Genomic DNA, 24785 nt, shown 5'->3' on the forward strand with positions numbered 1-24785 from the left:
GAAAAGTTTTTGTAGTTGAACAATTTAAGGGGGGAAGATGAATTAATCTTAATAATTATAATAACATTAGCAATGTTAATTAATTCATATACATTCAAATACCGGTATCCTCCTCAACTCCCAGAAAATCAATTCAACAACTTGAGGCCTAAACATAATCATAGTATCAAAAGTATTTATTGCAACCATTGCAACTGTCCGCTCCTCTTTGACCGATTGAAAACATAAATTTTCAACAACCACAGATAGTTCAGTGCTAAGGTAAGGAACTCACAGTCTGGAGGTCCCGGGTTCAAGACCCGCTGCGGAAGATAATTTTGATTCTACTCAAAATTTGTTTTTATGAACTATTTAATCAAAATGCTCAACTGATATATATATGCATTTCACACAAAATCTTTATCATTTCGTGTTTAGGATATGCCCATGGGATGGCTGGTCCTATGTGAAAACAATTTTCAACTTGTTGCAAAGTCAATTTTAAAATCGTTGTCAAAACAGTTTTTAAATTGTTGTAAAACTGTTGCAATATAGTTGTAAAACAATTTTTGAAATATTAAAAATTTTGCCGGTTGTCAACTATACTCATTTTAATAACAGTTTTAATATAAGTTTAAAATTGATATTAAAACATTTTTTTCTCGTTTTTCTGCTACTAGGGACATAAACATTTCTTATAATACTTAAAATTTCTTATAAAACTTATCTTCTATTTCATTTTAATTTCAACCCCCACACTCCATTGTCAGTCCTTTCATTATAACGTTAAGCCTTTTAAATTTCATTGCATGTTTGTTCATTTGTTTCAATAAAACACCTTTTGTAATTCGTATATATTTTTTTTAAACTTATTAACTTATTTTTATTTAACTTTGTTAACTTATTAACTTTAAACATTTATAGAATAGGCCTAGCCTAAATGAATATTGTGAGGTGAGTTTACAAGTTCGGGACGTAAACATTTCATATAAAAGGTTTCAAGTTTTTCTTTCATGCTTACTTCCCAAAAGTCATCGTCCCGATCAATTTTTACAGTTTTTAGACCTTTTGGTGTCCAAATGGCAAGCTTCCTCCCAACCTTTCGAAATTAGTTCTTCATATTTGTCATACGTTTTCCGGTTCATGGCACGAACATTCATTGCAGACAGCAGCCGTTCTAAGGCGACAAATCCTCCACCATTGGTAATAGAACCGGCTACTGCTGCACTGTTTATGTCCATTGACATTGCATTTCCCCGAGGTTCAGGCTCACTCCATATTGTCTGTTTGATGTGGCACATGTTGCAATTAAACACAAACCCACTCCTAAGCCCTCTTTTTATTTCACTAACTAATTTCAGGTTTCTGAGGGAACAGCCGAATTGAGGCGCATGTTTAGTTGGACAAATTGATCAACTAAATAACAAATGTCAACTATTCTACGACCGGTAATATCACAGTTGCCCAAACAGTCAGTAGGATCAGATGATAGCGTGGAATTGTCTACAAAGCCCAGGCGCATATTGTATTGAGCTGTGTGGCACGATACTGGCAGTGCAGCACAGCACAGGGTGGAATTGGGCAAAAAGTCTGTGTTGCACAGTTGACATCGCAAATTGGGAAGCAGTTTCGTGCAGTTCTCGTATAGGAGTGACACAGTTTATTGTGTATTGTTGTATGTTGTTAAATATTAGGATTTGAGTTTTGAGTCAGATTCAGGTGCTGATCTAGATTTATTGTTACTTCTTCACAAGAGAACAAGAAAGAAAGGGCGAAAAAATGTGCAATGTTTAGTGTTTTTCGTATTTTCTCCCAGATTTCATTCTTGTAATTACTATTTATACACTTACGTATTTATGACTGGTAACGTAAAAACTGGATTAAAATGCATAATTTCTATTAATTATCCTCTAGATCCGTCACAAAACACTAGTAAAGCGTAAACCCAGCGCAGGTGAGCAATGCGGCACAGACACTTGTGACTCGACCACAAGTGCGCGCAGTCCACGTGCGGGACTGCACTGCCCTGCCCTGCGCTGCGCCATAATATGCGCGTTTCCCAGCGAACATGTGGTTTACAAAACACTGCCCTGCGCGGCACTACGCTGCGCTGCTCCGACTGCGTCTCAATATGCGCCGGGCCTTTAGAGGTAATAAATTTCCATACGAATTATTACTAGGGAACTTTAAACGTCACTGGACTTGTGGACACAGCAGACCAAATAGGTTGCTAGCCTAGAACATAACCTCACAGTTCACAATAATGTCTGGGACGGAATTGGCGCGTTTTTTCAACATTATCACGTGACTTGCGAAAATAAGAAGTACAAGGTGTAGGGGTGGGGCGAGTGCAATGTGTCTCGTGGTTACAGTGTGTACGGCCGAGACGTCGGCCAAGGTGGGAGGGGGTAGCTATCTATGCTGTGATCGACCTAGAGGTTTAGGAGATTTCCTTTCCTACTAATAACATCTTGTCTCGGTGGTGTAGTGGTTAGCGCACCGGAGAAACGTTCTAAAGGTTACCGGTTCGAAACCTCCGGAGGCACAAACTTTTTGATTCGATTTCTTCATTATCGTTATAGTTTATAGTTTGGATAGGTTATGACAGTTTGATTTTATAATTATAAATTATGTAATTGAATTTTAGGCATTTAAAATTTTATTTTATAAACAGAACAATTTTTTTTATACCAGCAGACTAATTCATTCAAAAATACATCTGTAAATATTAGTTAAATTATGAAATTTGCCCGTTATTACATGAAACGAATATAATTTAATGCCTTAAATGTATATATTGTATTAAAAGATTTGATATTTCTACTAAACTGTATCTAGTTTCCAATCATTGCGTGGGACAGGAAGGCTCTGGCATATCATTTATATTGATTGTACACATGTTGGTTTTGTACTTATATCAGTATATAACTAAGAAATAGTATTTGATAAATTTACAACATATTTTATACTTGTATTCAAATATAAAATGTATTCAACACCACACCATTTCTTACTGTCCCCAGTTCATTTCCTTTTTTTTCAATAACTATAACCATGACAACAATAATCATAACAATAATTTCGTAACAATATTTGTTCCACATTAAATAAAAAAAGCTATAAAATTAGCAGCGCATGATGAATGTAGAACCATAATAACCTGATTTGAACTCCCGCCAAATGCGCGAGCGTGCTGCTATCTCACGGAGAACTGCCAGACTACTACGCCGAATTACCGCCGCGATGGGCAGCAAAAACATGCATTTTCTTAAACCATATCACGGGCACAGTTTACGTCGGATCTTCTTGAAACAAACTTTATTCGATAGATAATTAAATTTTGTAGGGGTTTTGCTTTTTCGAATTTCAAATATTCCTTTAGAAAATCCTCCACAAATTTGTAAACTTAAACAAGCGTATTTTTGCTATAATTATTTTAATATTTCTTTACTCAAAAAAATAAAAAGCAAACCCCCTGTAGAATTGTATTCTCTTTCCAATGACACATCAAACGTAGTTCTATGTTAAAAAATAACGGCGCTATATGGTTCAAAAGATTACATTGTTCTTATGGGGCGTCAATCCAATATGGCCGACTGCTACTGCCCACTCTTAACCCACGAGTTGAGTCAAACAGAGACGACAATAACGGCTGAGACACACACGAAGCAGGGGTTGGTCCAATTTCAATATTTGTTTGAGAAGTAACACTAAGCATGTTCAGGCCTGTAGAAGATGTACTTGGCTGTTCGAGCGAAAGTGGTTTTGATTTTGCTGATTAGAAAAAATCATTTATATCTGGTTCCTTTTTTCTTGCTTCAACCTTTAATTTATGTTTTTTGTCCTTGCATGTGGCTCGTCATGGCACGTCGTCCCATACTTGTGATTGAGAATTTTGTTTCATACATATTTTAATTTTCTAAAATACTTTATCACCATTTTCAAAAAAAATAATAATGTAAATAACATAAATATGAATAGAATATAAATAAAATATAAATAAACTAACATTCAAGCAGCTGAAGCCAGGTCCGCCATCTTATTTTATATCAGGAAAGAAGCGCTAGATGCCGATGAAAACGGCACCAAAACTCAATGTCCCTCAAAAATAACTCAATGTCTCTTCAAAATAACTTTTTTTTTTTAATGAACCTCCAAGTAAAATTAAAGACAGGTTGTTAATAGAAAAAAAATCTGACTGTAGGCCTACTAATCTATTGGCCTAAAACAGAAATGGTATTTTTCATAAAAAAATATCACAGTTTGATAGTTAGAATAAAATACTATATTTACACAGAATAATTGTTTTACATAGAGTGATAGAAGAATATTTTAACATGTTGGTCTAATCATATTTAATACTTATTGTAAAGTTAAACAACCGACCGGTTTTTGTTTTCTTTTTTCCCTGCAACCTTATTCTAAGGTTCTATTAAAGGTGGATTTCTGATTGGCATGGAACGATTTTGTCGGCGATCTATTATTTCTGGAATGAGACAGTTCAAATAGAATAACTCCAGTTTGGGAAACATAGATTGTGTCCAAAACGTCTCGACTCGTTCAATAGTAGTAGTAGTCTTCATACCCTTAGGGGTCCACATTGCAAACACGCACTACCTTCTTCTAGTAACGTGAAGTTGACCTTGGGTCTGGAAATAAAGACACAATTTGTTTTGTCATCTATCTATCTCTTGTCTGTGTTTGTTTTACTTCGCCACTTTTGATGACAGTCCAGAAGGTGAATTTTCTTGTTTTTAGGGCCTCGTCTGGTGTCAACTCCTTAGCAGAGGATGTACACTTTATTTCCACAACAGTGTCGTCATTGATGAGGCCATCTGGACTAGCTCCGAGGAACGGTTTGTCCACATCAATGAAGAGTCCGCACTTTTAAATCTCTTTTTCAGTTATAGTCTCAGTGATAATGTTCCGGCGTAGCTCCAACCACTTACTGCAGTCACTTTGAAGAACCAATTCTCTTTGTATAAGATCCAATTCTTCATCGGTCTTTTTAAGGGAATTTATATATTTATTAGATTCAAAATTCAAAGTCTCTTCATCGATGTCGGGACGTTGAGCTGCAAGACCGTAGTTTTTATCATTAATCCTAATTTTTGGGAACAATGACTTGCAACACCTATTTTGGTTTCTTAGAAGATCGATATTCTTCTTTCGTATCTGTATTTTTGGCGAAGGCTCCGGGACTGGCTTTGTTCAGGGTCTCGTGAAGCTTGTAGTGGGATAATCCTGTATTGTCAATAATAAATTATCAATTATTATCAACCATTGAGATGGGGACGCCACCTAGGTGCGTATTTTAACCCACTGGCTTCTGTCGGAGCTGTTGTTGCGTCCAACTGGCAGAAATAGCCCCGTGTTGAGCATTCGTTATGCTCGCCAAACATGTGGCTGGGTATGTTCAACTGGTCCTTCCTAAGGTTTTATGCCTAATTTGAAACGATTTCGGCCTCATTTTTTATGTGCTCTGTTGCTTTTGTTACAGACGTTCGTCAACGCAGAATGTTGTCGCCGAGCTTTTTTCTAAAAGTAATGGACGGATTTTGGGTCTTGGAGGCAGCTATATTTTTTTTTAGTTTGGTACACATGTTGCGTATTAGGTGGGTTTTGCATTCGACTTTTTCGACAGTAAAGTGTTTGTACGGCCGATTCTCGCGGATCTTCTTGTTTACACTGCTGTCACTGTCAGCAATCAGTTTCACATACCTCAGGCAATACATCTCCTCACTTTTCTGGAAACCTATTGTAAAGAAACAATAAATATCAGTGATTTAGATCACGATTTGACAAAACTGCAACAAACCAGGTTACAGAAAATTTTTACAAGTTTAATTCAGAGTTTATTCACGTTGGTGCGGTTTTAACAAGGTATTTCAGCGGGGTGAATATAACCTCCTGAGTCCTCGTAGGAAAACTATTTTATACTAGGGATAATCTAGTGTCCTTTTAACAGTACAAGTATTCAACCATCACTAAGTCCTGGTTGTAGCATGCATTTAGACAAGGTTGGGACCTGATGTACTTTTTAAAGGAACAGTATGTTAAGACCTGTGGGGAAAAAGGTGCAAGCAAATTAAAAAATTTCCTAAATTTTGTGAATCACATAAACTTACAAAACCTCAAAAACATTATTAAAAAAATCGGCAATATACGTTTTGAATATATTGTTCCTATTAATCTGAACCCTGAAGATAATAGACTCGCAGCCAACGCGATGGTTGTATATAATCTGTCTAATGACCAGGAACTAGGGAACGTGTAAGCGACATGATTGCACTTGGGTTAGTCCATTAAACTGCATCTTGTAATCGTCTGGAAACGTATATGGTCCTTGATAGATAATCATATCACAGACAACCATTGGGATTGGCCAAAACAAAAGGTTTACTAGGTATGTATTGCTTGAAACCACAAGATCCACTGAATGGAATCATCATTTCGTCTATTGAAATGTGTTGTTCCCTTGGTCATTTGTGGCGAAAGGTGTTTATTATTGGCCTTACTTTCCACAAGCGGTCTTTCTCTTTCTCTTCAGGTGTTATTTCATTGTCGAAAACAAGCTTAATATACCTTCTAATTAGGAAGAAGTGGTCCCATGACATTGATTCACTAATTAATTTCACCTTCCATTTAGTTTGTCAGTACATTCGAACTTGTGGATACTGCAAAGCTGCCATTACAACATTTATACCAAGCCAAACTTTGAATTCTCTGACAGTTAAATTTAACGTTTTTCCAGAAAGATAGATACTTGTTTGATTTGACTTACTGACCAGTAGTTCATAGAAGCCATCATCATAGTATTGTTCAGCATACAGGAACTGAGTGAAACTTGTAGTGTCTATTGGTTGATGGGTTGTTTTAAAATTATGGAATATACTCGGTATCAATATTTTTCCTCACCAAATTAATTTTTGTTTATTATTTTTTTTTTTTTTGCTTTGAAACTCATCTATGTAGTTGCTAGAGTGACCTAACAAAAATCATGCACTTTCATGGATAATTTGTAAAATATTATATAAATAAAAAAATAATTTTCTAGGGAGAGAGAAACAAGAAGTTTTTTTTGCTTTACAAGTTTATTTCAAAAAGGAACATTTAAAAACATATATTAGGATATGTTTTTTTTTTTTTTTTTTTTTTTTTTTTATTATTATAAGCTAGGCTATACCATATTACTTAATAGGCCTAATATAATAACAGAAAAATTACCAAAAAAATAAGGACTTCATTATAAGGTAAAATTTTCAACATAATTTCTTTGAATTTGAAATCAATTTATTATTAAATTAAATAACCTAGTTTTATTGATGTTTTAAGTGTTTAGTTGTAACTACCAGTTATGGTAATAAATCATTACCACTTTAAAAAATTACTATGACCTGAATAGTAATTTTGAAAACATAATATAAGTTAATTTATGAACTGTATAGGCTAATTTATGAACAAGAAACTGTACTTCTTAAGTAAACAAGCTAGGCCTTACTCCTCAATTACATCTATTTCAACTACGTTAGGGGGTGGCAAAACAAGTAATATATCATCTGAACTTATTAAACAAATTCCATTGTCTTTGATTTCATCCATATTGTTCTTATTTCCATACTGTCTCATTCCATTTACTTGTACAGTTTCATCATAGTTAATCTTTATTACACAACATACATATCGGTAGAGTTTTGAATTCTTCTTAGAGGATCCCTGGAACTTGACTAGGGTGTAAGATCCTGGAACATAACCATTAGCAACACTTTGTAATGTTTGCTGCGCTGAGGTTGAGGCCATTGATTGCCAATCTTCATTGTTGGGCAAGTGGGTTCCATCATTTCAATATCACACGCTACTTGTTCACTACAGCCGTCCGACTCTTGGTCCCCAGGTATTTCATGTTGCCCTAGAGAGTTATGTTCACATCCAAAACAACTGAAGCAACTTAGAGATTTCATAATCAGTTTGTCTTGACTTTCTTTATAGTACACCACTTGGTGAACCTTCATTGTCCCTTTACATACAGGGATGGAAGATGGTACAACAGCCTTCATAGTGTCAATTTATTCTTGAGTCACAACACAGATCTTAACTCTTCTAACATTATCCCCAAGAACTTTGAGAAATGTTTGAAAACTGTCAATATGTTACCCTTGTGCTACAATTCTATCGGCTGTTCGCTTGCGACAACCCCCGATGCCATCAGAGCCCCCTTCCCATGTCCAGCTTCCATGTAGTTCCAAGCTGCAACAGAAACAGGTAAAGATTGCTGTAAGGCATGAGCTATAGATAGAATATTGTTTAGTTGCGATATTGTGTTGTCGGGCATCGGGCTATCGCTTAGAAAGTGAATCATTCATTATAGAATTGAACAAATTAGCCTAATTGAATTCGAGTACGGTTCAAGAATAATTTAGGTAGGTTACTATTAACTTATTTAAATTTGGAAAGCATTATTATATTTTAAATAAAATGACTAAAATATCTCTCTCCCTGGAGTGTTTTCTCTCTCCCTAGACATGCATTAAGTCTAGGGAGAATGAATCTAGGGAGTGAGGTTTCAAGGTTATTTGGCACCAAACTAATTGGCACCTTACTGTTTACTAAAATAAAAGGAGTGCTTTTAATTACGCCTCTAAAAAGAATTTGAAACAGCTAAAAGTAATTTAATAGTTTACTTACCTTTGGTTTTGCTAATGTCTAGGGAATGAGAACAATAAAAATACTCCACTGTTTACATGTTAAAACAATCCTTGAGCACAACGGAACAACTCTCCAATTCATCAACAAGAAGTGTGTGTGTCCGCCATCTTGAAGCAGTGCTGCCAGTTAGTTCAAAAACTTAAATTTCCCTTTCTTGATTTAATAACAGGCATTTCAAAATGTGTCTAGAGAGTGAGGTTAGGGGCACAAATATGATCTAATTTAATGTATAATGTTGAATTTTTCATTAATGTTAATAATATATTGGTGGAAAGGAATATTTTAATGATAAAATACAAGTTTTCAAATTAATTTCAAACACTTTAAATTATAATAACATCTCTTAATTTAAATTGATTGATTGTGACATGTCTAAGGAGAGAGATAAATGTATTTTAATAATTTTTCACTAAAAAACTCATGTTTGTTTTCAGTCCAAATTATAGAAAACTTAAAGTGTCATGGGTATAGGTTAAGAATATTAAAAAATATAAAAAAATATTGTTATCACTTTTATTGCAGTGTCTTTGTGACAGAGTATAACCTAAAATTTTGAAACGACCCAGATATTAAGGCTGGCTTAGCTGTATAGGCTCAGGTTGGAAAGTATGATGTTCCCAAGGTGGTATCTTGTTTTTATGACTTATCATCACCAGGAGGTGTAGGCGTGATACTATTTTCTAGATATTGCTTCTCACCATCTGTTAGGGTGGACAAAGCGGCATTGAAAGCTAAAAGAAAGTAATTTTTATCACAAAAACTTACCACTCCAGACAAAGAGTTGTAATATGTTCGGAAGGACCGTGCCCAGCTCCCGTCGGCCACAACGGTCAGGATCGGCGTTCCGTCCGGGGTGTCTTGACCCTCAGTGATGGCGTGCGCTATTTCTTCCGTTGCCGCTGACTTCATCTCTTCGAGCGCAGTTTCTTCCCATCCCTTTGATAGTTTGTCGTGATAGCCAGAATATGACATTGCAGACATTGCTGGAATTTCCATTGTAGAGAGAAGTTCTTGCAGCTGGGAATGACCAATTCCAATACACATTGCACCAGCAACACTCGCAGTATTTATATCCATTGTTTCCCGCCTATCGTCCTCAGTAGACAATATGAATTCCATATTGCACATGTTGCTCTTTAAAGTCAATTTAGACCGCAGCCCATAACACTTATCCTTTATTATATCGCAATTACTAATAGAACAACCCATTATTTTGTTGTGATTGTCGATTTATCTGATTTGGCAATAGAACGAGGCCAAGTTAACGATCCGCCGACCTGTTATTTCCAAGTGGCACTGGAGCGGTCATATCTTCTAGTGGGATGGGTCCTTCGAGTATGTGTTCATTGGCGTCGTCTCGGCTATAGTTTGAAACTTCCATATCTTCGAGAGGAATAAGTTCTTCAACGCTTTCTTCATGGGCGTCGTCTCTGTTGCAGCTTGAAACTTCCATTACTATAGGAACCTTAAGAAGAAACTATGTTCAGTATTTCTTTATTATTTCCAATCTAGTTTTTCCAGGGAAGTTTTTCACAAACTAATACTATTTTTGTACGGTGATTTTATGTTCCTTTGTATATTTATATTAGTAGAAATCCCCCGCATTGAGCCCCGCGTTCTGATTGGTCGAGAGCTCGATGACGTCACAAAGATGGCGGAAGGAGTAGGGCAAAAAGTGTTTGGCGGGAGCTGGGATGGAACCTGGTCCGGCGGCATGAGAAGCCGAAACGCTAACCACTGAGCCACGGCGCTCGATGTTAGACTTTGTGTCGAGGTCGTATACGAGGGCCGGCTTCGAGGGCCGGCATCGGGGGTCGGTATCGTGGATGTTTTTTTTTTCTTTGGCACGAGATGATCGTGGTTCTGCTTTTCTCCACCAGAGTGTGCTGATATCGTCTGTTTTGGGAAAAAAAGGTGGTTCCGTCCTTCTCCACCAGAGTGTGTTGATACCTAGGTCGACTGGTCTCTAAACCTATTGATGTATTTTTGTTTGTTTATGGTTATATTAAATTGATTGTGGTTCTGCGTTTCTCCACTAGAGTGTGCTGATATTGTCTGTTGTCCACTAGAGTGTGTTAATACTATGGTTCTGTTTTTCTCCACTAGGTTTAACTGAATTATATGAAATGTCACTCTTATAGTTGTACAAGCTTGGTTGTTTCATAGTTGTATCCTCATTTATGTTAATAATAATATGTTTGGTACTTTGAACTATTTGAGATGTTACTGTTGTCACGATGATACCACATCAATTATTTCATTTTGATTAACGAGTGCTAATTACCATCTTGTATGGATGGAATATTCTTTGTTACTTTTAATTTTTGCATTCTTTGAAAAACTGAAATAACATGATTCTTATAGTATGGTAAAATGTCAAAAAGGAGAGTGAAAGTAAAAATATGGTTGAATAAAAAATGATGTGTTTATTATACTAAAAGATGTTTACACATGTTACATAACATTTATGAAATAGTGTTAATAAATGATTATTAAGATTTATATATAAAATCATTAATACTTAACAAAAGTTATTTTTACATATATAACAAGAATAAGAATATATTTATTTCCCTTAAAATCAGTTAAACAAGTCTATGATATAATAAACTAAGAGTACTTGAATATTAAGATATACATATATACAATTAAAAATAATATTAACATACAGGAATGCATTTGAGGTAAAATATAATAAACAGTATAAAATGATATAAAATTACATTTTCATCCATTTGTGAGCTATGTATCAATTTTTAAATCTATAGTTTATCGGTAAGCATAAAATCGATTGCAAACTGTTTACTGAGCAAAGTGAAAAGACTTTTTTAAAAATAAATATTATATTTCGCCTCAAAAGCGTTCCTACATGTTGGACATGTTCCAAGAAATAGCAAACAGGGTCCACAAAATATATGCCCACACGGTATCAGTACCACTGATGGAGTAGACTCCATACATATCGGACACTCAAGATGTTGTTCTCGGGCTGGCCCTGGGTCCATCGATGGTCTTGTGTGGTCATAGACGTTGTAGTCGTCATTCCTGTGTTCAGCCGCATACGATCGCATCAACCTGTTGTCTGCTGCCAAGGCTGTCGTCAGGGAATGATAAATTTCTCTGAAGATAGTAGCAGCTAACAATTGCTGTTGGATCGCACTCGTCCGAGCCACAAAGTAGCTGACGAAAACAAGTAGATCTCGAAGCTTCTGTATCCACTGTCTCACTACATTGGATGCTCTTGGATCTGTCCAGTCACATCGCCACTCCTCCCTTAGTTCTGCATTGGTGTTCTGTAAAATAAAACAGAGAGTCTTAGAGTTTGGAATTAAAAAATGTTTAGTATACAGACAATATGTTAGGAACTGTTTGGAATTTGAGTTTAACAACAGGTTAGTCGTGCTAAATATATAAAACATGCATGTTTTATGTAAAATGCATACCGTCACAGTGTTGTCCACCCTGTCCAAGATGCGTTTGGAGACTAGTAGCTGGTTTGGTGATATGTAACCTCCAGAATGTTGGAGCATACCACAGCAGTACCCACACAACCCCCAGAAGCTTCTTGGGTCTGTAGAAGCTGTTCTCTGAGGCTGATTTGCTGCATTGCTAGTGGTAGCAATATTGACATTCTGGTTCTGTAAAAAATTAAAGACGATTAGTATTTACTATTTAAAACAAATGATTGATAACTTGTCTGTACCTATAGTCATTTACTATTTAAAACGATTTGTTGATAACTTGTCTGTACCTATAGTCTTCTAGAAACTTACACGGTGATTGGTTATGTCTTGTAGGGGTGTGGGTCGGTTCCGTTGTGGTGGTGGGAAGGCAAAAACGTCCTCGTCGTCCTCCTCCTCTTCTATAGGTCTTGAGGTTGGTTGTTCCGAACTGCGACGCAGGATGTTGGGCCGTCGAGAGCTGGTAGGGGTAGGAGGAGCATTGGTTGACTGGGCCTGATTGGATGGTGTCCTCCTGACCGACAACCAACCTGATGAAGAAGAAGAAGCTTGATTTTCTGCCAGGATCCTCTGCATCCAGGCAGGGAGAACTCGTCGGTTCTCGTCAACCGGTTCGCTAGCTTGGGAGGTCGATGGAGTCGGGGCAGGGTTTGCAGTTTGCTGCCTGGCTCTTGAGGGTAGCCGAAGACCCATAAAACTCCTGCGGAACCGAGCTCTCAGGTGGTCGGGGAGATTCTCGATGGCTGTAATAAAGTCCTCCATTGCAGCATCGCAGGCCTGGGGGTTACCCTGAAAATTATAATAGTGCTCTTGAAAATACCTATACATGAATCTCTTTGAAGTGTTAAAAATCCTAGTTGTGACTCAACCCAAATTCATACATTATGTTTAAAGAAGGAGAAATATTGAATAATAATTATCATAGTAAATATCATTTTTGTAAAAATATAACTATTGCTAGTCCATTGAAGCAATATCTTGATAAACCATAGTTAAATATTTTTTGAATAAATACATACTCATTATTTGGATAAATATAGTCAGTTTGATAATATAAATCAATACTCTATGTAAAATAAATTGCATTATTATTATTATAAAATACATACGCTCGAGGCTGGACCTCGAAAGTGAGGCATGAGCCTATCTAGGCTTTGACGAACTCTCGTCCAAGCCTGATGATACTCGACATCTATTGAGTCTAGCGTCTCAGTCAACAACAGAGTTCGGCGTGCCTTAATTAGCATCTGCTGTGTAACATCCCTCTCCTCCCTTTCTATGTCAGTTGTATCATCTTCTTCGCTGGAGATCTCCTCGACCATGTCAAGGTTCTCTTCTGGTGCGAAGAGATCTCTGTCGTCTGAGGACTGCTGAGGAGCAGGAGGCTACATAAAAATAGTCAAAAATAATGTTTGTAATATAGATCTGATTTAAAAAGAATTTCTTTATAAAATTTAACTTATGTTTTTTGATAGCTTTTAGATTTTTAGTAAAGAGTAAACCCATTTATATGTGAACGTACTAGTGATTATGTTATAATAAAAATAAAAAAAAATATAAAAAAAACAGGTTATGGTTAATGGAGAATCTTTAATAGTGAATAGTGTATATTTATAACATTGTTAATAACTTGTTGCAAAGGTTAATTTATAAGCGTATTAGGAGAATTATTAAACAGGTAGTTTTTAAAATATTGTAAAATCACATACCTGATTCGGGGGTCGGATAGCGACACAGCAGGTCACTATGAAGAGCATGTAGAAGAGCACAGCTGTAGAAGTTAGCTTGGTCATGTTGAAGCAACTGAGGCTTGCAACGATTGCGGGCGTATTAAATAGCGCTGGCTACTTAACGTCAAAGCTCTACAAGGTCAGGCGTGTCCCGCCATTCTGAGACAAGGCATAGTTATTATGTAAGGGGCCTCACTTATAGAGATAGCTAGCAAAAGACAAAACGCTATCTCCTATTTATATTTTTGACCTAAGTTTCCACACCACCCATGAGGTAGGGTCATGGCGCGTTCTTTTTTTGTTTACCCAGAGGCTTCCCCTGGAGGCCTAACCCTCTGGAGTCAAGAGGGACTAACATATGCTTTGACCAACCCTAGTTACATTAATATTACCACAACCCCCAGAGTTAAATTACATTAAGTAGTTTTCAGTTGTAAAAATGCTGTGTAAATGTTTGTTCATACTCACACACACCCATACTAGAGTTGTCACAAAGAAAACACATTTCACGGTTTTACAGGGGCTTATTCCCAACTTTGTTTCCTGTCAAAGTTAACCTAAAACGGATGACTTCACCTTTTTTTTTTTTTTTGTAACACATTAAACCAGGGGGAACATATCACGTTTTATGCTTTTTACGGCAACCCTGTGAGTAATAGTGTTGGTTTGGTCTGAGGAAAACATATTACGTTTTATGCTTTTTAAGGCAACCTCTCCGTATAGGATTTTACAACTGTTGACAGGATGACAGACTCTTTGGTTTTTAAAACTCACACACAAACACACACACACACACACACAACTCACACAGCAATTTTACATCTGAAAAGTATATTTACATCAATAGAAATCATATTTACAATAGAGCTAATCTAACTTTTTTTTTACTTTTTATTTTTCTTAGTAATAACGAGAACGTATTCATCGTTGTTTCCATGAACCTTTTTCAATTCAGAAATGAAACTAACGTGATCACAAAGAAATTTCCCACTTACTACCTGGTACAAAGCAATGTTAGTCCAATCGACTTTATCTGCAAAATCTTGAATAAATGATTCGGATAGGGTTTGATTTTCACTGATAATGGACCAACACTCGGCAGAGAAATACGATGCAAACTCTCTGAGAATTTTCTCATCGATTTGGCATCTTTTTAAAAGTATGTGCCAGTTAATTCTGTGAAAATACATTCTAAGCAATTCAATATCAAAATTATAATGAGTTGACAGTAAATCCCAGTTGAGAAATCCGGCAAATCTCATTATAATTTTATCATTTAAAACACCTACCGGCTCTTTTGGTTCGGAGGAGAGAATATCCCAAGCGTTTGTGTCCATCTTGTTTGGTGGCTGATGAAATAATGAATTTAGTTTTCGAATTTTAATTTGTAAAATGTTTTGGCACTGCGCAGAGCACATTTACCCCCACCATTGTGCTGAGGTAAAAGACAAATCATCTGTAAGTTTGAAGAAGAAGAATTCGTATACGATTCTTCGATAGCTTCAACATTGACATGAAACTCTTTAAGAAACTTAACTTTTTCGCTACCTTTGGTGTAAAGTGTAGCAAATGGTTTACAAAGAGTTCGGATTAACTCTTCATCGTATGGTATACCTTGAGTATCCCATTTTATGAAGTGAAAATGCCTCGTTAACCACCTGGCTGATCGCAACATTTTATTATTTAAAAATGATTCGTTAAAAGGAGCATCAAAAACTAAATGTGTGTGAAAATGTTTACTCACTATAGCAAACTCTTTGATTATAAAACGATTTTGATTATCTTTGAACCCGTGAAATTCAACTATTGCTGACAGTCCCTTAGTTTTATTATCGTCCTCGCCCTTCTCCTGCTTTTGTTGCTGCTGCTGCTCTACTGATCCCATATTAACCATTTCTTGAAAAACAAAACTTCGTCAACTAATTTATTTACAAAATGTGTAGGCAAACCCGCGGGTGGAATAGCGTCGTCCTCCTCCTGTGAGATCAAAACGCGGTCTATGAACATTCGAATCAGTTCTTCGTTGGTAAATAGCTCGACAAGGTATTTTTTGATTTCGTGGAGACTGCGCACGAACTGATCCCACTCATCACGGTTTAAGAGAATCACTCGTTCTTTGTCGTGAATGGACACATAGAGATTACCAAACACCTTTCTTACTTTCAATGTGTATCCCCCTTCATTAGTCGTGACACTGTAACCTTTTTTAGTTTCATCAGTCAAAGAGGATGTTATTTCATCAAAATGAACGGCTAAATCGTTAAAAGCACTATAGGGCCAAAAGATGTAGCTTTTCCCGGTTTTAAATAATACTCCTACAGTACGCATTAAACTTTCAAAATATCCGACTACTATGAATTTAGAACAGTCCTTGTCCAAATAGAAAATACTTTTTAAAAATATCTCTCTTATAGTGCTACGAGGAAGGGGCACCTTTGTGTTCTTCCTTCTGGGTTTTTTCGCGGTCATTACCTCGATCTGACCCGTGGTCTCCTCCACCTCCTCCTGCTCCGCCGGCTGTTGTGTTGAAAGAATAGTTGCTTTCTCGAACTCCATGGCTCACAGACTGATCCTCGAATGAATTTATTTTTACAATTATACAATTCCTACATATGTACCCCCACCCCTATTGTCTATTCGTTGTGATCATCATCATCATCATCATATTCACAATCATCGTCATCATCTTCATCATCTATTGCAGACATAGACCCGTCACTATCGGTAAACTGCAAAGACTCGGTATCCGAACAACTATCACTTTTGTACCAATCATTTTCCGATCCCCTGTTGATATTTTGACTAAAGATAGAGTACCGATTTACCAAATGGTACTTTAAACACCCGTACTTGTAAACGTTGAGTGGTGACTTTTTACTAGTATCCGTGTACATCACACGCTTCGGGTTATATGGTATTTCAGCTGTATAACTACTGTAAAATCTCAAACCGATTCCTTTATATTCAAACATTTCATTTACAATATTTTCCAACTCCTTTTCAGTGTACTCTTGTTTTAGTTGAGAGCGTGTAATGAATTCGATTGTTAAAAAATGAACATCTGACAAGTCGATAAAGTTTACAGGTTCTCTTCCGTTAATTTTATGTTTTTTTATCAAAACCATGTCCTCGTCAAAAAGATTTAGATTTATAAACGCGAGCTTGTCATGTTTTTCAATATTTTCACTTACCTCTGGATTTCCTTCCTGCGCGATCTTTTGGTCTTCAACACTCTTTGGCGTCTCCATGGCGACTGAATCGAAACAACACGTCTTTTTCACTTTGATTCACCATCGAGTGTATTTCGTCGAGTATTTGCAAAGCGCGACAGCGGTACATACCCGCTAAGCAGCATTTACAAGTATCTACTACATCAATTCCGGTTTCGTTTGTTTGTACACTTTCAACGCATTCTTTGTAATGTGAAAACTCGTCAGGCCCGGCGGTGTCCACTCTTTCTGTTAGATTGTGACGAGCAATATGATCGTCGAGACGATTTAAAAATTTCAACACTTTAAGTCTCTTTCTTAAAAGTTCCTCGTTCTCGACCGTCATAAATGCCGGATGGTTTTCTATATCTCGTTTGGCGTCCATGTCTCTGATGTAATTTTGCAAAATTATCCCGTCAAGATCAGAGGTCTGCGAGCGATTAATATTTTCAGCTCAGTTTCCTCAATTACAAGGCGACAGCACAAGGTGATCACGTGTCTGTGTGGCGCGCCTAGACCTTGGCCGGCCTTCGAACCCGGACCTCGGCCCTCGACCTCGGCCTTCGACCCCGGACCCGGATAACCAGTTGGCCTTGGGCGGCGTCTCAGACGGAGATCTTTCGCACGTCGCCGGTTAGTGGCGTGTAAGTGTAATGGCAATCGTGAATGATGAGACAATATCCCCAAGTGTTGGCGGGAAACTTTTTGTTAGTTTGAATGTCCAACTTCACTTCGACAGGGCCTGTCTTCATTGAATCGTTTTGTTTCGAACAATCGATTATGTAAATGGGACATTTTGTTGTATAATCTGTAAAGTTTAATATCGGTGAGCCTACTCTACCGTAATAAGAACTTTGAAAATTTGCGTAAGCGTCGTAAAACAACGCCGTATTTGAGAGTAGAGCGTCATAAGGGTAGTATATCGAATTTAGGTACACTTTTATATCTTTTACGTCACAAGAATCGAATTGTGACATATCCTTGGTGATGTCGTTTTTCCTACCTGTTTGAAAGCCGACAATTATGTACCTCGGTTTTTCCAACTGGTTGGTCGTACGGATAGGCCAGGAAAAGGAATCACTGGTCGTAGGTAAATTCGCATACTCATGCATTTCCCACTGTCTGAACGGTATGTGAATGTGTGGGTCTTTCTCGATGTACTTATAAAGTCTGAGTTTTGCCGAATCGTTTACCATCACATGAGGCACACGCCAGTATATCTTTACGATTTCCAATTTTAAAGTACCAGCTTCAGACGTACTGACGGCGTTCAGGTCGGTCGAGGACCTCAATAAAATAAGTTCTTGTTTACTATTGACGATTACCTTTCTATAATCCTCTGCGAATCCTAAAAGAAGTCTAAGCGGTATGGAGTATATAAAGTCTTTAACATTCACTGTCTCACCAGGCCCGAACCAACAGGCGTTCTGTAACACGTTTTTTTCTTCTTCCCGGATGGAAACCAAATTTTTCAAAGTCGTCGTGATTCCCACATTTCTAGTCCTATCGATTTCTTTACCACAGATCTCATAACGAACCTCGTCAAACAAAAATGCGATACCGTTGTTTACTAAATTAACATCTAATGCTGTCGCTCCTGTTGTTTTAGTTGCCTCTACTTTACCGTGAATGACAACGTAACTATCAAACGGCAAGGTAAGAATATCCTGTTGTAAGATCGGTATTCTGACTTCGTCGTTGTTTCTATAGCTACACGAGACGTATGGTTGATGATTATGATACTCCATACTAGTGACAGAGTCATCGTACATAGCAGCGTTTTCTATCGCTAGCATTGCCATTTTTTACTACTTTAAAACCGAGAGAACGTAGAAAACGTATATTTTTACAACTTAACTGGTCAGTCTTTCTTGATGAACTGACTTTTTGTGTAGTAGTTATTTCTCTAAATAGTATTCCCATCTCTACGTCTGAGATGGAGTCTTACACATATAGGCTCTCCACGAAAATTAACCAAATTACCGTCCTGGTCTCTTAAAGATACAGACAAGTTGTTTATCGTTTGAGCGATGACAGGCAAGTAAATCACATTCTTTGGAATCTCAATTATTTTATACCCTGGAGGTTCTGCAGGATAAAACTGGTGTATGACATGGCCTTCTATACCGTTTAAAAACGAGCCTCGACTGATATTACACTCAACACGTATGGAATTCACTTTAATTATATTAATTGGCAGGTCTGATGTGTGAAGTGTTGCGGCTTCGTATACACCTGGCTTGAAACCTAACACCTGTGCCAAACTGTCTTTTTCCGAAAAGTTAACTTTTTCACTACAACACAATTCTGCTTGTAGAGTGTTATTGTTTGCTTTTAATGAGAAGGTAATATTTTCACCTAATTTAGATTTTATATATTTTTCTATGTCCTCGATCTCATAGCTTCCCTCGGGAATAACGACCTTTTTGTTTTCACCATAGTAAAACTTGTCATTGATATTTGTTTCAATGTTGGGAATTGAGTTGTAAGTTGTTAAATCGACCAGACCAAGCTCCCAATCCCCGGTACTTACATCTATTGGATATGCTAGTTCATGTGACAAAACGCTAGATGTTCCCGTGAGACAAAACATTACTAGAAAGAAACCTTAAGCACAAGTGTCCGCAAATAACTGAATCGTAATTTTGTTCTCTTTTGTAATTATAGTAAATTGTGCAATTCCCAAAATACCTCAAGAGCTCTGGTGGTGGTTTCAAACTACCAAAACTGTCATAATAATACACTCTGTTGTCTAATTTTCTAAAACATACCCAATGAGTGCCACCACCGCTTCCAGAATCCAGGTTTACTATTACTGATTCATATTTTTTGGGGTTTGAAGGTAGCATATCTCTCATGTACACTCCTCTAAAGTTTGGTATTTTAAGTAATTTTGCATATTTCTCCAACTCGTAGTTTGTTAGTGGTTTCACCGGGATTTTGATGTTTTTTTTTTCCTTGTAGTGCGTTTCTTTTTCTTGCCCGATCCTTGAACCTTTCTGTACGGTCTCAAGTATAACCCTTTACCTTTACTACTCTTGCGTTTTGGGGCTCGTTTCTTCTTGCGTCCTCCGCCGAACTTTGTTTTGGCTTTCATGGCTGTTGTAACTGTCCAGGCAGCTGCTTTTTCCACTAAAGACGAATCTGGGGCCTTGAATCTCTGCCAAGCCCGTTCAGCCAATTCTTGATCCGCACGTCTCCTGTTCTCTGAATCCTTATATCTAGAGTAGGCTATGTCGTGCACCTTACAAGCCTGATCTAATTTATTTATTCCTGGGTCCCCTCTGGCCAACCTTTTGGCTAGTTTAGTTCCAGGTCCACAATATTGATATCCTCCCGGTATATGAAGTTCGATGGGTAATAAGTCGATAGCTTTATTAAGAACCGAAGAAACTATACCTCTTCCTTGAACGGTTGTTTGTTTACATCTGAATCTCTTAGTTTTGGATTCTGACATTTTAAGCTGTTCACTTTCTTTAAGTAGAAGGTCTATTCAGTTCCTCGTCGATGAAAAGATCGTAGCTATTGGGTGGGAGAGGATGGACTTCTTCTTCTGCTCCACTCTTTTTTGCTACTGAATGATCGGCAAACAAAACTTCCCAATTTATGAAATCTTTTTCACCTCCTATCGGTATTGTAGCAGACCTACCGGTTTCCTTTTTATTTATATAATTATACAGTAACACTCCGAATTTTCTCAAGTTTTTATCATGGTAGTCTTTATTACTAGCTATTAAGCCCTCACATTTTGCAAGTCTTTCTTTAAATAATCTCAGATCCTCACGAAGTATTTCTAAGCTAGCAGTTAATGCTGAATGTTCCTTTAAACAAATGTTTTCTACAAAACGTTTTGTTGCAGCATCTCTTGGATGTCTAGGAACGGCTAAGTTATTTATTTGTTTTTTACCAGCGTCAAAGTCAGAGTCCTCACCCTGTGTCAAACACATTCGTTTTAAAGTCTGTAGATTAATAGCATCTTTTCCCTCAAGAGCGTCATCTACATTTCTCATCCTTTTAGACCCCAAATTAAAACCTCCACTCTCCAGTGGGATCAGTCTTGAATCCACATATAATTTGGACACCGCATCAAGTGATTCTACAGCCTCCCCAATGTTAGTTAGGCGCTTGCTCTTTATATCGTAGTGCCCATCAGCTGTCATATCAAATCCATCGCCTTTAGGTCCTTTGACATTTTTTTCTGAGGACTTTGAGCTGCGTCCAAACTTGTCAATCGTCATTTTAACAATGCCTTGAATCTACTATTACCAAAACCCTTTATAAAGCCGGCCTCTTTCAACTCTTCCACAATACTAATAATTTCATTCGCATGCACTTTGTTTCCAGTTTCTGTGGACATAGCTATGTGTTCAAATCGCTCCACCAACTCGTTTGGATCGTCCCAATATAACACATCGTGGTGTTTTGTATTCTTCCACGCCATACCTTTACCACGACTGGGAAATAGTTTTTGGATAATTCTGATATATTTTTGCCCTCTACTTGATTTAATTTTACCGTTATGCCTGAAACCGTCTCTATGAGCATTTGTATCAAATAGTATACTTTTGTATTTATTTAAATCTTCATTCGTGTATGTATTACTATCTGGTAGTCTTTTGAAAAGTAATTCATAAAGACCTTCAGATGCCCCATAGTTTATACCACCTATTTTTATATTTCCCTCACTATCAAAATCTAATTCTTTTCCACCTACCATCAACTTTTCACCATCTAAAAACTGAGGTCCATAAACGTAGTCTATGGTCTTTTTATTTCCACCAGCATCTCTTAGATACATATCCATATAATGCTGTGTAATGGGATTCTTAAAGTATGTCTCAATAAACTGAGTTGTTGACGCTTGTTGTTGAGGTGTGGACACTAGTGCTGACAAATCTTTACCTTTAGGTGTTGACATGGTGTCGGGGGAGAACCTTTCAGTCTCCTCCTCCTCGTCGTCATCAGTAGAATAATAATTTAACGATTGTCCTTTGTCGTCGTCGTACACATGTTCCTCCTTAATAGTTGGTTGCTCCGTTTTTATATCGGTGACGTTTTGTGGTGTTTTTCTTAGCTCTTGTATGATCGGTTTGTATTGCTTTTCAAGTAATATATCACTTTCTTCAGCTCCTTCTTTGAACATCTTATACTTGTGTTTAATAGCTTTACGCAACTCAATAAGTTTGGCAGTAAGTTGTTTACTCTTAGGTTCCATAGTGAAAACTAAAAGTTTGAGTTTTACTTTGAGAATTTAAGGTAATTCCACCTGTCTAAAGAACATTGCACGCTTTTTGTGTTTTCGTATGAAATGTATTACATCTATTAAGGAGATTCCATAACTAAAGTCCAGTCCGTTATAATAATTCTGTACTCTAGAATCAAAACGTGGTATCACATACGGTCGTATAAGACTTTTAAATATAAATGTCCTTTTCCAATCATCTCTCCACTGAGGGATTTCTGATACTATGTACACATCTTTTTCTACTGCTGTCGTCATGAACCTCTTGAGCGTATCAATTGGTCTGTGTTTGTTAATGTTCTGTAATAAAAATGAGTTCAAGAGCCAAAACTCGCATGGATTTGCCCCTGTAAACCTTTTCCACTGTTCGAGTAATTTTGAATTTGTTACAGAATACACACAATTATTCAAACTGATTCCGAATTTTTCACAATTTAAGGCAACTGTAGGTAAAGCTTCTCTTAAGAAATCTACAGTATACAACCCTTGACAGAGATTATTAACACCACTGAATGGTTTACCCCTAGGTTGAGGAGGAATGCCGTCTGGGACAACATCATAGGCAACATTATAACTTATATTTATATAACACTTTAAAGACATAGCGGTTTGATAAATCTTTAAAGGTGACCTTATCGGTATTGTTCTTTCTGTCAAAACTATACATCTACTAGCATTCGGTATCAAACATCCATATTCTAACATTCTAAACACGACTTGTGAAAAATTAACGCTTCCATGTAGATCTCGCAGGGGTAGGGTCGGTCCAAATATATCAGGAAAAGGTCTGAACCTAGAAATGAGGTTTTGCGGGTTTCTTACCGTACAGTTGTTCATATCTTCATGATACATCACTAGTTCCAATGGAACATTCTTCTTTTGACAACGGTATACAAAGTTTAACCAAGCATCCCTATTATAAGTCCTCTCACTTGCTGAGATCATAAGAAGTATTACAGGTGGTATAATTGTTGAGCTTTTAGGTCTTTTATGTCTCCAACATCTCTTGTTAAACTGAAAACCATGTGGAGGGCTTCTACTACAATAGTTGCCACAAAATGTACCTTTATCTTTGTAATAAAATGTACATAAATTTGATTTAACATTATGAAGCTTTACATCGAAACCCTTTATATCATTGTAAGTATAAATGCGCACCATTAGAAAGCCGTTATAAAACTACTAAGACCAATCCTGTATCGTCCATTATATTGATCCTGACTTTTGTCAATGACTAAAAACCCATATTTGTCTTCCCATGCCTTTGCACACAGCTCTTTGAATTTTTCAAAAGACATGTCAGTAGTCACATGATCACCATACACATGTCTCAAATTCATTTCATCTTGTTTAAACAGTATGAGAAAATTACAATTGTCTCTAATGAGCTGTTTTGGTATAGCACTGTATGTTTGTCCTAAATAAAATGTATCAATGTCATTATGCCTACCCATGGTAAAGTAGCTACGAATGTTATTATGTTTTTCACAAGATATATCATCAAATATCATGATAGAATCCGGCTCAGCCTCATTCGGGGGAATGACTAAACTGTTATCGTCGTAAGCAAAATAACCAATTTCCTTAGGCATAGCTTTCTTTAAAAACTCATATTTTGGTTGATATAGAGATTTTGAAAAAACATAAATGTTTTTAAACCTAACACCGTTTTTATCAAAAATTAAATTAAATAGAATATTTGTTTTCCCTGAAGAGCTAGGTCCACAAATTATACAACGAATAGAGTTTGGTAATAAATCCCCATGTTTGTTCCTCTTTACACATCCTGTACCGATAAACTGGTCAAAGTTCTGCACGGTTAAATGAACATTCTGTTTCTTAAGCCGCATACTGACTGATTACTCAAATGTGCTGACAGTATGATAAATACTTGATAAGGATTTGCTATTTCTTAAAATAACAACAGATCACAGTCGCAGGTCATCAGAATGAACCCAACTATCACTATTTTTATCGTGCCCTGCCCAACGAACTAAGAGCTTATTACCCTTTCGTTTCAAAATCTTTTCCACTAAATATACATCTCCAGTCTTGGACTTACTAATTTCCTCTGTATAAAACCCACCTTTTAATATTTCTCCTTTATGATCTTGAAGAATATAAGTGATTGGTCTAGTTGGTTTGACAGCATGTATTCTAAATATCTCGTTTGTCCAATTTGGTAAATATCCTTTTTTAAACATTCTTTTCGCCTTACTAATTCTAACACTGTCCCCTACTTTAAATTTGTATACCTTTTTTGGATTTGCTGCTTCATTTATTCTGTTTAATATTTGTTTTTCATGTTTTTTCTTCACTTCTTTTGGCTTCATACCAATGGTCCGATGTTTTGTATTATTATAGGAACTAGTAATATGATCTAATATGCTTACCCATTCATAACTTCCTCTTGCTGTAAATAACTTGTACATTTTTGACTTTAAAGTTCGATTTAACC

The 24785-nt window shown here is 36.7% G+C and overlaps 1 protein-coding gene across 1 annotated transcript; it reads right to left on the reverse strand.

Moving 5' to 3' along the window:
• Positions 1-17690: 17690 nt before the first annotated feature.
• Positions 17691-18887, reverse strand: LOC128984289 (uncharacterized). Its single transcript, XM_054403594.1, has one exon. It carries the CDS (start codon positions 18885-18887, stop codon positions 17691-17693), a length of 1197 nt encoding a protein of 398 aa, XP_054259569.1.
• Positions 18888-24785: the final 5898 nt, after the last annotated feature.

Source organism: Macrosteles quadrilineatus, unplaced genomic scaffold, assembly GCF_028750875.1.
Source record: "Macrosteles quadrilineatus isolate MER2022 unplaced genomic scaffold, UCM_ALF_1.0 Scaffold_2__2_contigs__length_208266976, whole genome shotgun sequence".
NCBI classification, from domain to species: Eukaryota; Metazoa; Arthropoda; class Insecta; order Hemiptera; family Cicadellidae; genus Macrosteles; species Macrosteles quadrilineatus.

Coding starts and splice junctions, on each gene's coding strand:
- LOC128984289 (XM_054403594.1), bottom strand. CDS start 18,887: ATGGCAATGCTAGCGATAGAAAACGCTGCTATGTACGATGACTCTGTC.